At 38.8% G+C, this 17,614-nt stretch overlaps 2 protein-coding genes across 16 annotated transcripts in view; one reads left to right on the forward strand and one right to left on the reverse strand.

The window, feature by feature from the left end:
• The window catches only part of CEP290 (centrosomal protein 290), a 52,100-nt gene extending 45,463 nt beyond the window's left edge, over positions 1-6,637 (reverse strand). For 4 of the 8 annotated variants that reach the window (XM_048934616.1, XM_048934610.1, XM_048934618.1 and 1 more), the window contains exons 1-11: positions 6,383-6,634; positions 5,535-5,610; positions 4,408-4,464; positions 3,714-3,836; positions 3,495-3,572; positions 2,692-2,761; positions 2,443-2,489; positions 1,926-2,069; positions 1,650-1,703; positions 621-773; positions 69-251 (exon numbers count right to left, since the gene is read on the reverse strand). In XM_048934616.1, the coding sequence (XP_048790573.1) occupies positions 69-251; positions 621-773; positions 1,650-1,703; positions 1,926-2,069; positions 2,443-2,489; positions 2,692-2,761; positions 3,495-3,572; positions 3,714-3,815 (831 nt within the window). In that variant the 5' untranslated portion in view covers positions 3,816-3,836; positions 4,408-4,464; positions 5,535-5,610; positions 6,383-6,634. Of the gene's footprint in view, positions 1-68; positions 252-620; positions 774-1,649; positions 1,704-1,925; positions 2,070-2,442; positions 2,490-2,691; positions 2,762-3,494; positions 3,573-3,713; positions 3,837-4,407; positions 4,465-5,534; positions 6,291-6,382 lie in introns of those variants that run through there. The other 4 variants (XM_048934612.1, XM_048934615.1, XM_048934611.1 and 1 more) reach the window with 4 other exon arrangements.
• Positions 6,638-6,735: 98 nt separating this feature from the next.
• Positions 6,736-17,614, forward strand: part of TMTC3 (transmembrane O-mannosyltransferase targeting cadherins 3) — a 1,052,995-nt gene continuing 1,042,116 nt past the window's right edge. For 2 of the 8 annotated variants that reach the window (XR_007374729.1, XM_048934632.1), the window contains exon 1: positions 6,736-6,854. The gene's annotated coding sequence lies outside the window, so the exon portion shown is untranslated. Of the gene's footprint in view, positions 6,855-6,912; positions 7,196-7,503; positions 7,657-15,040; positions 16,553-17,614 lie in introns of those variants that run through there. The other 6 variants (XM_048934637.1, XM_048934635.1, XM_048934638.1 and 3 more) reach the window with 5 other exon arrangements.

Raw genomic sequence — 17,614 nt, forward strand, 5'->3', positions numbered from 1 at the left:
TTTAAATTAAGCTAAAATGTGACAGTGCAATATAAAACAAATTCAGTAATATAAACGTTAGTTCTTACTTGAAATTTGTACTGTTCATTCTCCTTTCTTAACTGATCCATAACAATATCAGATTGTTGCACAATTAGTTTCATTTTATTATATTCATCAGTCATCTTCTCCATTTCTTGCACTGATTCCTCAAGATTCTTCCTCATTTCTTGGTTCTGAATGTCTAACTTCTCATTAGTTTCAGTCAAATTCTGCAAAATTTAAGAATCCGCTGCTTTTAAGAAGTGTGTGTCTTAGATACCTGAATAATCAGAAACTGAAAGCTACCTTAAATGTAATACTTTAAAGTATCAATTACCCCACAATAGAGTATTTCACCTCTGGTTCCTCAAATTCAACAAATGCTATGGGCTAAGCACTAAACATCTCTCAGTGTCAGTAACTTTATTAAACTTCATTTCTTCAAACATTTACAGATAGAAAATGTATATACATCACAGAACCCAACTGCATTAAAAATTCCCTTACTCCATGTGATTTGGCCTGTTATTCAGCATAGCTTTTGTGAAAAACATACTGTCAGTAACAGTCTAATAAATACTCAACAGCATCCACTTTACCTGAATTTCATCCAAATACTGGACAAGCTCAAAGTTCTTTTTAGACAACTGAGATCTGTAATCAGAATCATCTCCTCTTCGTGATAGAACTGTTTCTTTATGGGAATCTATTTGCCTCTGATAGTCAACTACATCCTGACGCAATTGTTCATTCTGCAGAGAAAGCAATTCAAAAATGAATCTATCTTGAAGGGCTGAAAACAAAGTTGTTTTTCTAGCAAGCTAACACAAAGGGCTAAGACAGTCAAATCCATCTAAATTTCTACAGTCTGCTTTTGAAAATTTAAATGCCTCACCTTTCTCTTTATTTGTTTTTTCTTCTGATTAAAAAGAAGAGAACAAGAGCAAGAGAACAAAGCGTGAAAAATATTAGAAAGCACCTTTGCTTTATACACACTAAGTAGGAATCAACGTAAAAGTAAAACAAAGTAGAATTCTCTATATACCCATGCATGTGTATATGTACATACACACACATAGATAAAAAGGCCTAAGGAATGATTTTCAATCTTGTACCAGGACATTAATTTTACATTAATTTTACCTATTGGAAGATTACAGATTTTAAAGGTATAAAAACAACTACAAAATTGTCTTAAAGAATGATTCAAGAAGAAATTTAGTAGTAGTGAATGTTAACTCTGATTGTTAACTCTGTAAACTACTGACTTTAAAAAAACAAATAAACAAACAAAAATCTATTAGCAAAAGCAGCAAGCATACACTGAATCCTGACTGCTATCCATCTAAGACTTTTGTCAACAGCATTTAAGAAAAATACTAGAAAACACTAAAAACTCAAATAACCAAAGTCCAAATAAAATTAATCTTAGGACTGCAAATTCAAGCATAGATCCTGATCTCAAGTAGATCTATGATAAATATGTGAAAACTGATTAAAATCTCTTAACCTCTTCATATCAGTAACTAGAAAATGCTCTAGAATGTAAATACCATATCATGTAAAAAAATTATATAGAAAACTAAAAATGTAAAACCTAAGTAAATTAGTAGTCATTCTTTACTAACCTCTCTCCTTAATTTGATGTTCTCGTTTTGTGCATCTTCATTTCGAAGAGCAAGCTAGAATAAGATAATAAAACCTTTATTGTGTATAGTTACATATATACATATACGTACAAATATATAAAGCTAACACCACAGATTATGAAAGCAAAATCCAGAAACAAAACAGTGACTCTGTTCCATCACTGGTTTTTATTCCAGAAGCTCTTTTCAGAATGTCAAACTTTTAAACATTGTTTCTCAACTGCTTTAGAGATACCAAAATGAAGCCTTTCTTACCTGTTCATTCACTTTCTTCTCTTTTTCCAGTTCCTTCTCTATGTCTATTAATTGTCTCTCCTTCTGTTCTACTTGTTTCTCCAGTCGGCGGATCTCATCACGCAAAAAACGGGTATCACGACCACCAGCTGAACTTTGTGCCATCTTGAGAATATACAAGTGACATAACAAACTGTTCCTCAAAATAGAAATGCATTGAAAAAGAAAAAAAAAGATGCTACAGCTAATATTCAGGAAACGCAACAGAAAGGCCTCACTAGCTTCCTTCAACAACAACAAAATAAAATAAAATAAATGGGGCTTACTAAAATACATTTCATTGTATATACAGTTATTTGTAAAAATAAGGCTGGTGAATACTCAAAAGCCAATAAAAAAAGTGTTAACTAAAATTTAAGGCTGTTCTATCTCTTTAACTGGTTAAAATTGTAGTGTTTAAAAACAAAACAAAAGACATTATAAACCGCCCCCCCCAGCATTCTATAAACTAAAACCATTTTAAAATGTTTAAAATTACCTGTAATTCACTTTCCAACTTCATAATCTTTGTTTTAAATAGATTTTCTGTTAAAATACAACAGATACAGTGAATTACTCAAAACAGTGTACACAAAGCAACAATGATGAACTCAAGCCCTTAAATATCTGGCATTACTGAAGCAATTGACTACAGATAATTTCCTAAATTTAAAGAAACAACAAACAAACAAATCTAACAAATAAATTTAACAAATCCTTTATGAAGAGCATAATAAGATTTACTTACCACATTTGGCTTGCTCTTCCCCAGCTTTTTCTACTTCTTCCAGCGCCAGCTCTACTTCTTGAGCTTTCATCTGGAAAAAAAATCACAGTAAGCAAAGGAAGAGGATTTATTACTAATGCAAACTAAGAGGGTGTCCCACAGATCTCAAGTTTAGGATTATGAAAACATTTGCAAAATAACATCGTATTGTTCTTCCAAAAAAAAAAGAAACCTCTTTTGTTTTTTTCCCTTCTCCCTTTTTTATTTTTTTCAATGAAGAACTTCAGATTGCTGAAATATTTTCTTTAACAATTTATTACAATGAAGCTGTCTAAACATTCAAAAGCACACATCTGAAAATAAGAAATGGGGAAAAAAAGCTTCTCTAAAAACAACATGCTGAGTTGTGCAGGTCTTATTTCTTGTTTTCAGTATGTTTATGAATGTGACACTGTGACAGATTTATAGGATCAGTTTTAGGGTAGTTTCTTCCATTCACATAGACACTTTTGAAGCTACTCCAAAACATCAACCCACCACAGCAACTTTGCTTGAAGTTAAAACCATCATTAATAACTCACTACATGTAACTCATTTCTGAGATATTTGTTTGCTTTTTCTGCATTTAAAACTAAGATTGCCTAACCACATAACAATGCTTGTCCTATTCACTTCACTTCCCTCTGATGAAATGATCTCAGGAGTAAGCAGTATGTTCAATGCACAAGAAAGAAGAAAAAAAAAAAAAAAGAGTAATCATTCATAAATTTTAAAAAGCAAATGCATCTAGAAAATTGGAGAAAGTGAGAATTACAAATACAAACCTTCATGAGTGACTGAGTAATTTTAAATAGATGCATCAATTGTTCAGGAGTTTCATTTTTCAAGTCTTTCCCATCAACCTGAAGAGACAATAGTGTTTTTATACAAATATCACTGAAATTCACAAAATAAATAATTTATGCATGAGAAAGAGCAAAAACAGGTTAGGGAAGAACACACAGCAATAGTTGTACTGTACGTTCCACTTTCCCCTTGAGTACCTTGGACAGAGTCTCAAATAATGTGTCTGCTAGTTCTTCTTGACGAGGCAGAGCATCTGGATCTACTCTCATAAGCTTCTTCCAATCTAGAATGGGTGCCATATTGATTTTATATTATATTTCCTGTAACAAAAGATAGAAGTAACAATTGTCAGACATCGTTGCTGCCAATCAATCAAATAATTTAAAGGAGGCTGGGCAGTGAAGCAAAAAATTATTTTAATAACTGTATGGATTTTCTAGTACTAATTAATTTTCTGTTCATTTATTAGCATATTGTAAACAAGATGACAGTAAAACTATTTCTTTGCACAAAATACTTACACACATTTGATCATACACAATCAAAGAATTTAAAATTCAAACGTTGACTATCTGGACACAAGAGAAGCTTCAATTTTCCCTTCCAAATTTCCTTTGGTTACTCTTAAATTCTACTGCCCTTTGAAATAACCCTTGTAAGATAAAACCTCCATAAAATCACAAAATCCTTATTTATTATATTTAAACAATGAACGCTTTCACTTGATGCTATGTATTCACTTCTTTGTAGTCATCTGTAGGATACTAAACTCTTGTATTAAGCATCCTTTCCTGTTGACTAGGATAACTGAATTCATAAAGGACAGCAGGCCATCCAGTAACTGACAAAAACCTTATGTAAATTAATGCAAATCTTTGTTCTAAAGCTTACTTGCTGGTTGCTGTGGGTCACAATGACTTCTCATACACCCAGAAGAAAATACAGTACCTGAAAAAGAAAGAATTGATCGAAAACTCTGGATTATTATGTTTTTTGCTGAGAGTGGTGAGGTGCTAGAACAAGCTGCCAAGAGTGGTTGTGGATGTTCCATCCCTGGAGGGGTTAAAGGTCAAGTTGGATGGGGCCCTGGGGAATATGATCAAGTACCTGATCTAGCGGTTTGCAACCTTGCCTGTAGCAAGGGGGTTGGAACTTGATGATCCTTGAGGCCATTCTATGATTCTATGATCCATAATGTTTTCTGGAGCTATCTATGGCCTATATTGTCAATACTTAAAAAATTAGATTCTACTAAATTTTTAAAAAACGTCATTAGATCTTATATATATCACACTACATTATTAAAACGACATAAATGGTTAAGAAAATTAAGAAAGAAATAAAAATAAGCTGGACATTTAATTCAGTATTATCTGATAAACTAATGATATAATGGGGATACATATTATCTGGGGAAAAAAAATCAAGTTCAGTAAATATACGTAACAAAGATTTATTATAAAGCATATTTCAAGATCACTTCCCTCATTCAATGGTCATCATTTAAAGACTCAAAAACTAAAATTTCCTTCCTGAATGAAAGGCGGAACAGGTATTACATTCCTATTGCCTGAGCAATCTGAAAGAACAGTTCTAAATCTTTGAAATCCAGCCTTATTCTTAACAGAGGACAAAAATCACCATTTTGTCATCTTCTTTAAATATGTGAAGTCCTTCAGAGCATTGGGCAGGTCTTCAACATTTGTTAAATATTTAAATAAATGAGCACTCTATATAGTCCATGATCTGGTAATGATGAAATATCTACTTCTTTTGCTTTTCTGCTTCCTTGTAAATGACAATGGAAAACACAAGAAAATCACAAGCAGGCACGTAAGTGATTTTGGCATTCTCACCACTTCAGTTAATCTGATGCTACTTGATTTCAAGATCCTCATTTTTTTCTTTTAACATTTTAAATTTTTTATTAAAAAATTCCATGTATAAAACATGGATGTAAAATGACTGTTAATCAGAACTATTCTGAGAGAAAATTCACAACTTTACTACTTTCCTACCTTCCTTCATTTCTCTTTTTCTCTTCCTGACTTACAGAATAACTTCTTTAAGAAAGTTTCAGGCCTGAAATGATATCTATGGGGAGAGAGAGATGTATATAAATAAAATAGTCTTTATTACTGGGACATCACCTCTGCTAAGCCATAGGCGGCACAAACTAAGTATACAGTATGTTCTATTGTAGATATGTATTTAAAGTACAATAAAAGCTATATTTCTTCTTCATAAAATGTAGCTGATCTCTTCCCCTCAGCAGAATACATGCTTTTACTTGGCAGGTGATCCATGTTTAGTGATACAGATTTCATCACAGTGAAATCAAGCACCACGACCAACAGTAGTTCCTCTTCCATAAAGATGCGACTAATGGCTAACCGAGTCATATATACATACTCGAGTGCCACTAAATACCAGGAAATAGCACAGGCACGTGGGAGATGTGCTTTGCTGCACTAGCCCCACAGAACACTATGTGTGAATTACAAAACCACAACTAAAATAGGATCTTGTGCAGGGCTCCTTTTTCGTTCCGATTGATACACCCTGGTCTTGACACGGACATGACCGCAATCCTTCCAGGATGCTGTTGTAAGACAGCTCTGCCTCCATCTCACCGCTGTTAAATTAGCAAATCGCCTTATTTCACATCCACCTTCGTAAAGGGGCACAGCTGAAGCCTCAGTTGCAAGGAGGCAGCGGTGTGTGGCGTAACAATCCGAGAGCACTGCCTGGACGCTCCCGCCTGGCACCAGAGGCCCCCGCCCGCGTTGCGGCTCCCCCAGCCGCCCCCTGCGAGGACCGCTCTCCTCAGAGCAGCTCCGTCGCCGCTCGCCGCCCCCGACCTCACCGCTCCGCCGGAACGGTGATGGCGGCGGAGGCCGCTGCTAGGCGACGCCATCAAACTCTCCCGCCGGTTCCGTTCTGAGGAAGCCGGGTAGGCGTAGGGGAGGAGAAAACCGACGCTTCCGCAGTGCTACGAACCGCGCAAGGCGCAGCGGATTTTCACGGGCACGGACCCGCAGAGCAGGGAGCGGCGCAGGGAGTGGTGCAGATGACGGCCGCTCACCGCAGCCGCGGGTTAGAGCCGCCGCCCCGCACTCCGGCGGCGGACTGCAAATCCCAGCATGCCTTGCGGCCCTCCAGGACCACAGCTCCCGGCGTGCCTTGGCGCCCGTGGCCTCGAGCGGGGCGTTCTCCCGGCAGCCTCCGCCAGCAGGAGGGGCGGTAGCACTCAGGGGAGGGTCTGCGCATGCGTAGTGAGGTGGAGGCGCCGGCGCGAGCCCTGGGCAGCGACGAGAGCGCTCCCGCGGCGGGCTCAGGTAGGGCGGGCTGCGGTGGCGGCGAGTCGTAGGCCGGCACTCCGCTGACGGAATCTGGGGGCCGGGCTCGGCGGAGCCGCTACCGCGGCCGTGTTCCGCGGGGATGAGTTGTTTCTGTTGCTGAGGTGCGGCCTCGGTACTGGCCGCGCTTCCATGCCCCTGTTCGGCCCGCTCCCTTCCTCACAGCCCCCTCCCTTCTTCACCTTCCCGTCGCCCCCCGCTGCCCCAACCCGGCCCCATGCCCCTGCGCTGCGGGCTGCGCGCTCCTTATCAGGAGTCCGCCTGGCTGCGCCTGCGGTACTGCCGGCACGTGTATGCGCTTACCTGTACGTCCTCTGTGTGTAAGTATCGGTAGTCGGCCCCAAGGGGCGGTTTGCAAGGCGGCACGGGAGGGGCTCGCATCTGTCCTGCCCGCATCAGTCGGGTGCTGCTGGCAAGCGAGGAATCTGAGCATGGGTAGCCCAGAAAGTTTGGGAGCTTCGTCTAGTCATGAACATATCTTCTCAAGTTGGAGAAAAACCGGCTCCCACTTGATGTGTGTTATATCCTACATATTCATTCACTAGCTGTGTTAAGAGCTGCAACTGCTTTCTTTTACACTTTCTTAACCAAAAGACAAGGGCAATAATCTTTTGCATTTGCTTTTTTTTTTTTTTTTTTTCTTTGCTGCTTTATTCATGTTTGCTGTCTCCTTATCGGTGTAGATATTTAATGAGGGCTGACAAGACGCAAGATGTTTGGCACGCCTGGTAGTTACGTAACTCGTTGCAGCCATGTCATAAGTCTTAACTCTTGATTGAAGGTAAAGACTTTATCTCTCAGCTTGGGGTTGGTCAGTTACAGCTCTGTGTTGGGTAAAAGAATACCCTTTGTGGTTAGGAAAGGGAAGGAGAGGCTGGATTGTATTTCTAGGATGGAAACTTGCTAAAAAGTAAAGTTATTCATGATTGAATGTAAAAAATAGAAGAAGAAAAAACTGTTCTTGGCAGGAGTTACTTTTTAGGTGGGGCAGGTGATATACAGAGTATAAGGCTGCCTTGCTGTATGATGAGCTTCTGGGAAACAGATCTTTATCCTTGTGTCATTTAGAGAATAAAGTAGTCCATTGATGATGTTGGGGCAATCCCAAGCAAAATTACAGGCTGGGCCAGAATAAACTGAGATCATCCATGAGGAGAACGGTTTTGGGGTATTTGCTGATGGAAAAACTTGCTGTGAGCTGGCAATGTACACTTAGAGCCCAAAAAACCTACTATATCTTGAGTTACATCAAAAGAGGGACAGCCAGTAGGGTGAGGGTGGTGATTGTCCCCTTCTGAGGCCTCACCTGAAATACTGCGTCCAGGCCTGGAGCTGCTGGTACAAGAAGGACATGGAGCTGTTATGATGACTCTAGAGGAGGCCACAAGGACTGGAGCACCTCTACAAAGAGAGGCAGAGAGAGAATGGGGTTGTTCAGCTTAAAGAAAAGAAGGTTCCAGGGAAACCTTACAGGAGTCTTCTGATATTTAAAGGAGGCCAGTGGGAAAACTAGAAACAAAATCTTTGTCCAGGAGTGTAGTGGTGCAGTGATAGGACAAGGAGTAATGTCTTTGAACATTAATTAACATTAACAATAACATTAGAAGGTTAATTTAAATTTAATGAAATAATTCCTTACCGTAAAGGTGATGAGGCACTGGAACAGATCGCCTTATCCTTGGAGATATTCAAAGCTAGGCTGGATTGGGCTCGGAGCAACAGTCTAGCAGGAGGTGTCCCTGCCAACAGGGAAGCTAGAAATGGATGGTCTTTAAGGACCCTTCTAAACCAAACCATTCTATAATTCTATCATAGGATACTTCTAAATAGGAACACATAAAGATATATATTTATTTGTTTGTTAGTTTTTAATTCTCTTCGTGTTAGCAATCTGGTAATGTACTTGACTTTTTGGAAGTTTTGTTGTGGTCTTCTGTTACAACACCAGAATACATAATGGTTGATTTTGTAACCACATCTGGATTTGTATTTATTTTGTGCAGCTGATGGAGAAGATTGTGGAACTAAAGCAGATTTTGAGGTAGACGTGATAACTGAAAATGAAATGAGTGGGGGAAAAGATGAAATATTAGTCATACAAAAAATGACAATGTTTAAAATACAGAATGTCTTGGAACAAGTGAAGTAATATTTCTTTTGTTCTGCCCCAACTTGTAAATGTGTGATGAAGTTTATATAAGCAATTTCCCTTTTGATGAGAACACACTCTTACGGCTCTGGAGCCAGAAAATATTTTAGCTCCTTATTCCACAGCTTGACCTATCCTGATGGAAGAGATCAGCATCCATATTAAGCCATGTTTCTGATATCAGTATGTTATTTCAAAAGCCTTGTGCAGAAACTGCATTATAAAAATTCAAATGCAACGTTGTTCCAGAATGAAAACATAGAAATCATCATATACAGACCAAGCATACTAAATAAGAATGTGCATAGCAGTCTTTTCAGCGTATGCCGTCCATGTAGCTTTTGTTCACGTGTTCTTTGGAGTTAATGAATGTGTAGTTTCTACTGTTTATATTTCTGGAACACAGGCTATTGACCATTTTGAGCTTTATTTTAGAGATGCTACTTTCCCATCACTATCCAATGAAAAACAAGTAATGTTTTTTAGCCTAAATATTAAGTGTATTATTTTGTTATTGTTTGAATGAATAGCTTGGTAGCCCCTCCCCACCCCCAGAAAAAAGGAGTGGGGAGGGAGGGAAAAGAAAGATAAGTCTTACTGGGGTCTTTGTTCCTATTATTTTATTATTTTAAGTTATATATTATTCTACCTAAGTATTTCAGTTATTTGTATTTCATCTGACTGTTGAAACAAACTGAAAATAAACCACAAGCTAAGGCTATATCTCTTATCCATGTTTAAATTGCTTTATACTTTGATCCTCATTTGTATCAGAATAACCTAAAGTGTCCAATCGTTGATTTAACTAATTGGTTGCCAACAAGCTCCTCACTCTGCCCTCTGGGAAATCTTTCCTCTGGCATTGAGCGTGTGTCAGAACTGTAATTTCTCATCTCCTCATCTAGTTGATACTTCATAGTTTTGCTGAGAGAAGGCTGGGGGCACTTTTCTTCCTAGGGAATGAAAAGTACTTCAGATTAGATGTATTCCTCTTAATGTTGTACTGTTTGCAGGAGGTTACTACATTGAAACATCTCTTGCATTTGTTCTGCTCTTGGGCTTTAACAAGAGGAAAGGGACTGTAGGTGTATTTTGAATTTGTCCTGAGTTTCTAATACTGTTTGTCTTCTCCTGTATATGATCCAAGCCCAGTCATGAAAACCTCGATTGTCTAAGGTGGTTAAAACGAGTTCTACTTTGGAGGGATATTTTTAAGATAAGATGCATTTTGGAAGGAAACAGTGGAAAAGAAATCGTGATATCTTTCCATTATTAAACATGGATATCAAGTTAGAAAAAAATCTTAGATTTAGTCAAATAAACGTACTGAAAGTGAAGGTAAGTAGGTAAGACAAGCGAGGGCAGTATTGGAACCTCAGGTACTAAATTAAGTTTTAAAGCAGCAAAACTACTTGCTTTAGATAGTAACTTTGCAGTTGTGACAGCTGTTTGAGATGATTTTAATGAATGTACTTATTCCTGGCAATTTCATAGGAAATGGTGAGGAGGTGGATTGTATAGGCTTTTTCATATATGGAAGTACCACAGCTTTAAAATTTTCTTTTTGTTCCTTCTAAAAGAAAAAAAGATGACTCAGTGTTTCTTTGTAGTAGACATAATGAAAAAAGACATAGTTATTAATACACTTCAGGGGATAAAACAAGTAAATACCATTACCCAATAGAAGTAAAGTTTTGAATGTATGTTTAAGTTCTTAAAATTAGGCATAGGATTTATATGATAAACATAAGTATATTGGCTTCTGAAATGCCTGTTGATGTAATGTGTCAAATAAAATATTACTTAGCTGATAGGTAATGATGGAGCAGTAAACAGCCGCTGCATATCTAGGGACTGTAGTGGCACTCTTGCCTAAATACGTCTTAGTTCATAGGCTTAGAAGGTAGTTTCTTCACTTTCAAATTTCCAAAGTGAGGATACAAAGCATCTCAGTTTGGTTTTCGTGTGCATTGTATGAACACATAGATATTTTGCAGTGTGCTATCCTCATCTGTCTGTAGCGTCATGGATTTTGTACTGACTGGGGAGAAACATCTTCTTGTTCTCCTACTTCTAGAGAAGTATTTTGGCTTTTGTGTAATATCTCACTATAGTTTGTAATTCTTGAAAAGGACTGAATAAGCTTGTAAAGGATTCTCAGCAAATTGGAGGAATGTTGCATGCCTTATAAGCCAAGCCTGCTAGAGAGCTCTGGTTCTTGTTTGTCCTTTTCGCTTTACATCTCTGTACATGCATGAAAATAAGCACAGTAGAAGACACATTTTTCTATGCCATACAGCTTGAGAAAATTAGACTAATAAGCAAGTATTGTGCACAGCTTTGGCATTCTATTTTTCCATAATTAGCTCTCATGATCATGAAGTATAAGTTGCTGCTTATTGTTTGCATACGTGTATTTTTCCTGACATGTTTGGATATTACTGTAAATTAAAACATTCAGCAGAAATCTTTGAAATCAGGCATTTGTCAGTCCTCATTTCGTCCAGTCAGGTGGGGACTGTGTGGCTGTCTTGGATCATGAATTGATAGTCATACAGCCCGAAGGCTGATTGGGGTATCAGGTGTACAGCTGTGGAAGTGAAAGGTGGGTGAGGTTAAAAACAGCCCCTGAAGGGACAGTCAGTCTGTTTACATACATTGGACCAGTCAGTAGTGTGGTTTTCTGTTATGGTTTAACCTGGCAAGCAGCTCAGCACAGAATCACAGAGTCAAAGAATGGCTCAGGTTGGAAGGGACCTCAAGCATCATGAATCTCCAACCCTCCTGCTACAGGCAGGGCCACCGACCTTTCCATTTAATACTAGACCAGGCTGCCCAGGACCCCATCAGCCTGGCCATGAGTACCTCTAGAGACATCCACAACCTCTCTGCACAGCCTGTTCCAGCACCCCACCGCTCTCATAGTAAAGAAAGCATCACACAGCTCACTCCTCTCACTCATTCTGTAAAGGGGAATCTGAGCTGATACTAAGACTATAGGATGGAAAAGGAAGGAAAAAATAGTAATAATGATAAAAGTAGTAATAAAAAAATAGTAATATATTATATATAATATATAATTAATATATAATATATATATAAGTTACATATATATATAAAGTGGTGATGTATCATGCAATCAGTCACCACCTGCTGACCCAGACACATCAAACCCATGGCACAGATAGCACTGTGGTCTGGCCCAGCCCTTAAAGCACACCCATTGTTTGGCAGCAGCCAAACATCAGTGTGCTGTTAACACTGCCTGAGCTGAAACCAGGGCACAGGGAGGCAAGTGTGGTGCTAACTCAAGTTATGGCAAATAATTGTGTGCATTCACTTGACTGTTTAGTCAGTGAATCAAATTGTGTGCATTTTGATTCACTGACTAAACAGAGTCAAGTGAACATGATGCCTTGCTTTCCATTTTGTTCAAACGGAACAAAATGAGTTGCACTAATGTTTCAGATGTTCAACTGAAAAATCTGACCATATCTCTTTACTTTTATGGGCCCCATCTTAGCAGAGAAAAACATTCCTTGCTTTGCAGTTGTGCCTTATTCATGTAATCCATTTTTGGTGGTGCGTACCAGATAGTGAATAACTGTTTTTCAAGAATGAAATATAGGAACAAAAAAATGTCATGAAAAATCTGACGAACTCACTGAGAATTACAGCTACCAGCCTGATATGCTATTTTCACAAAAACAAAGCCAGATATTCCACTAGTTCTGTATTTTTTTTGCTTTTTTCTGTTTCAATAAAAAATGTTGAAGATTAAGTTTAATTTTAAAGCATGGTGTCGGAGGTGGATGTTGGTGGTATGTCAGTAGAGGTTGAATAATCACACCAATATTCCATTACATTTTCTTGCCACAAAACAAATGGCAGCAGGGGGGCACTGACAAAATGGTGTCTGATGTGAAAGTGTGGAAGAAGTAAAAGCATGCTACTGAATTCCTCTGTGCAGAAAAAAGGGCACCCATTGGCATTCATTGATGTTTGCTGAAAGCTTGTGGAGCCCAAGCAGTGAATGTGAGCGTGTTGAGGTTGCGGATGGTGCGTTTCAGTAATGGCAGCAGTGAAGGCAAGTCACATGTCAAACACTCATGCGGCTTTTTACAAGTGTAACAAGCAGATTCTTGTTCATTGCTGATGAAAATCCATAGCTAGTGTTGGTGACTATGTTGAAAAATAGTTTTTTGTAGCTAGGGTTTGCTTTATCAAATACTGCTACTGTGCTCTTTGTAGCTGTTGTAGTTTCTATGGAAACAAATGTACTTTTGGAGCAACCTATGTACATTATAATAGTAAAAGTTAGAAAGTAGGTGTGAATCAAGAAGAAATGGAGAATTCATTATTTTTATTTGATTGTAATTTTAATTTTTTTCTGAATATAAATTATTTTCTGTCTTTGTGTGGATGTGAATAGTAAACCTTAGCCACTCTCTTGTCTTCTAGAAACTCATTAAGGTAGTAAAGGAATACATAAGAAAAGTAAAATATACTTTATTCTGTTGCTTAATGAATAAATCAAATTTGCTTGTTGAAATATGTGTCACATTTCAAGAAAGAGAAAAAATATTTCAAATACTTGTTGATGTCACTGCAGCAACAGTGTGTCTCCTCCACTGGTGCAGATTTTTGAGTGCAGCATGCTGGCTCTTGTTTGTAGCTGGGAAAAATGAATAGTTAATGGTGATGACTATGTTGGAAAATAGTCTTTGCTAAATGAGATCTTTATCAAGTAGCATTGTCATACTCTTTATATCTGTTATAGTTTACATGGAAATGAATAGGAGGCATCACTTTTGGAGCAACCTTTGTGTATGCTGCCCAAGATAATTTCTGTTTGCTCAATGTGTCCCAGGCAAGCCAAAAGGTTGGACTCTCATGTCAGTTGACTGATGTCCAGCTAGTTTCAAGCAGCAGCAGCTCCTCCCTGAGCCAGCTTCCCTGGTTTTATTTTTCAGCATGGCAGGATATGGTATGGGACATCCCTTTGGCCAGTTAGGGTCAGTTGTCCTGTTTCTTTTCCCTTCCAGCTCCTTGTGTCCCCCCCTTTACTCTCCCTGTCTGCTCTCAGCTGGCAGGGCAGCACGATAAGCTGAAACGTCCTTGACTTAGTGTAAGCACTGCTCAACAGAGACTAAAATGTCAGTATGCTAGTGCTCCCAATGTTATTCTCATCCTGAACCCAAAGCACAGCACCACACCAGCTACAAGGAAGAAAATTAATTCTATCCCAACTGAAAGCCAGGGTATTCTCCCTCACAGCAAGCCTTTATTAACAAACAAGTTGCTGAACAGCATGTTTTACAGATATTTATCAATACTCCATCACTGAAAATGGTAAAATACTAACACTTGCAAGACCATACTTGGGTTTCTTCCAAATTTAAACATGCCTGTTGAGTGAGAAAGGGAAAGTATCTTACTCACCATGACTCACTTTAGCAGCCCAGTCATATCAAGGCTTCAGCAACCTCATGCACATCTGCTATCCATGAGTTTCTTTGTCATGTGTACTCCTTATATGGCTTCTTACTTTCTAATGTAACAACAGATTAATTGGTATGGAGAATGTTGGCTGCCAGATAGTAATTACTATTTTCTTCTGAGATTAATGGCAGATTTGCTTTTGTCTCACTTACAAGTACAGTTGAACTCTCATAAGCCTCACTCAGTTTTAGTCTTACATTTTCAACTCATTGCGTATTCAGTGTTTGGTGATGGGCCCAGTTGTAGAGTAGATAAAAGTAGCATTTCTGATGTGAAGTCCTTTCTTTCCTTGTCATGCTTAACTAAGGAACCACAGAAACATCTTTTCCGTAGTTACACTTTAATTCAGCAGGAACATTACACTACCCTATAGACAGACCAGATGTAAAAAGTAATTTCCCCGATTTGTTTTCTAGCACAGATCCCAAGAAAATAAGACCCTGGAATGTCAGAGTGCAACTGAGCAGATATTAAGAATCTGCGCTGCATTTTTTTTCCATTTTTTCATCACCTTGCTTTTCCCATTTTTCTCTCACCTTCCCTATAAGATGGAAAATGGGGGATTCTTCCAGATTTGTTATGTGTTCTTCACTGCCAAGGGTGCTTCTGCACACTGCAAAAGTTTGAGGCTAGCAGCAGCTCAAGCACTGCTTTGTGTGACTATCTGGAGCATAGGAAGTTCTGCACAAATGTGCACAAGAACTTCTTTACAGTGAGGTGACGGAGCACTGGAACAGGCTGCCCAGGGAGGTGGTGGAGTCTCCTTCTCTGGAGATATTCAAGACTCACCTCGACGCCTACATTTGTGACCTGGTTTAGGGAACCTGCTTCGGCAGAGGGGTTGGACTCGGTGATCTCTAGAGGTCCCTTCCAGCCCCTACAATTCTGTGATTCTGTGACTTGTTGCTAAAATGTATTTTGTGGTGTTTACTTCTTACGGTGAATTTAGTAAGTTAAGAATTGTCTGTGGATCAAATAGTTGTTTTGAAGGAACAAACTTAGCACATAGTTGCATTGGTGACATTTGAAACGTGCAGATGTAGGGAAGGACAAGTGACATATAAGAAAATTCTGATTTAAAATTATTTGTAGACTTATCTTTCTGGTGATGGGAAAGTCACTTGAGGCTTGGGATGCAGCTAAAATCTTAAGCTCTCTGTGCCTAAGATTTCTCTTACATCCAGATGAAAACAGCATTATTTTCTCTATAGTTTGCATGCAGGTCAATGTAGCAGTCAGGAACAGTGTGATCAGTAGTGGTGTAAAATTAGAGTGAGTTCTTGCTGGAAGAAATAATAGAAGTTCAGAACAAAAATGGAAGATTTTAAAAGCACCAGAACTGCCTAAGATTAAGGCATGAGTAAAATAGTTGTGTTAACATATTCTGTGTACAGAAAAGTAAAAACCTTCAAAAAGTAGTTGAGTTCGCAGTCGACTGGATGAACTCATTCCTTTGGACAGAGGTTGCTTAAGAATCGATCTCATTTTCTTTCCAGTTCAGTAGCATTATATATTTCTGAACTAAGAATGTTTAAGAATTACCTGTTTGACTCTTTGAGATTCAAATTAGTATCTACAAAGGCTTGCTGCTCCAACCAGACAGTAGACTTATACTGCTAATAAATAAAGAAGTTTCAGATCACTAAAAACAGCTCACCTAGAGATGCATTTTCTTAATGTTGAATTTAAATAATTCTTAATGTTGGTTCTGCATGGCAGTATTACTTTGTCCCTTAATTTTTGAAACATCATATTTCATAAACGTAGGCCTATATGTATACTTCCATTCACAATTACTCTCTGGGCCCTCCATCCAGCCAGTTTTTTTATCCAGTGAAGAGTACACCTGCTCCAGACATGAGCTACAAGTTTCATCAGGAGAATACCATGGCAGAGGTATTTGGCTTTGCTGAAGTCTAGATAGACTACATCCACAGCCTTTCTCTCATCCACCAGGCGAGTCAATCAATCATAGAGGGAGATCAGGTTGATCGAGCAGGACCTACCTTTCATGAACCCATTCTGGGTAGGTGTGATCCTGATTGTTTTTCATGTGCTGTGTGATCACATTCAAGATGATCTATTCCATAGCCTTCTCTGATACCATGGTCAAGCTGTCAAGCCTGTAGTGCCCAGATCCTCTCCTTCCAACCCTTATGGGCAATGTGAATGGGCATCATGTTGGCAAATCTCCAGTCATCTGGGATCTCCCTGTTTCACCAGAACTGCTGATGGATGACATAAAGTGGCTTAGCAGTCACTTTTGCCAGCTCCACCAGTACCCTCAAATGAATCTCATCTGCCCTTATGCACTCGTGACTCTGAGTGGAGTAGCAATCACTAACAGTTTCCTCCTAAATTGTGGAGATTTTATTCTGCTCCCTAACTCTGTCTTCCAGCTCAGGGAGCTGAGTACACCAAAGATAACTGTTCTTGCTGTTGAAGTTAGAAACAAAGAAGGCATAGAGTACCTCACCTTTTCTTCTTTGTGGCAATGTTCCCTACTGCAGCCACTAAAGGGTGGAGATTCTCCTTGGCTCTCCTTAATGTATTTGTAACAACACTTTTGTTTACCTATTACAATGGTGACAAGATTAAGTTTTAGCTGGACTCTTGCTGTTCTAATTTTCCCTCTGCATATTCTAGCAACATCCTTCTATTCTTCTTGAGCTGTCTACTCCTTCCAAAGATGGTAAACTTTTTTTTTTTTTTTTTCCTGGAGTCTCAGCAAAAGCTTGCTGTTTGGGCAGGCAGTCTTCTTTCATGCTGTCTTGTCTTACAGGATGCAGGGACAGCCTGCTCCTGCATCTTTAAGATTTCCTTCTTGAGGGATGTCCAACCTTTTGGAGCCCTTTGCCCTACAGGACTGTCTCCTAAGGGACTCTCCCACCCAATGTCTGTCCTCTGGAACTCCAAGATAGCAATTTTGCTGACCCCCCCTTCTGTCTTCACCAAGAATAGAGATCTGTCATTTTGTGGTTGCTGTGCCCAAGAATATTATTTTCAAACAACCCGATAAATGATGCTTTCAACTTTTGACCTGACCACCTATGTATTATGTATGAAATAGTCATAATATTACTATTAC

Source organism: Lagopus muta, chromosome 1, assembly GCF_023343835.1.
Source record: "Lagopus muta isolate bLagMut1 chromosome 1, bLagMut1 primary, whole genome shotgun sequence".
NCBI lineage: Eukaryota > Metazoa > Chordata > Aves > Galliformes > Phasianidae > Lagopus > Lagopus muta.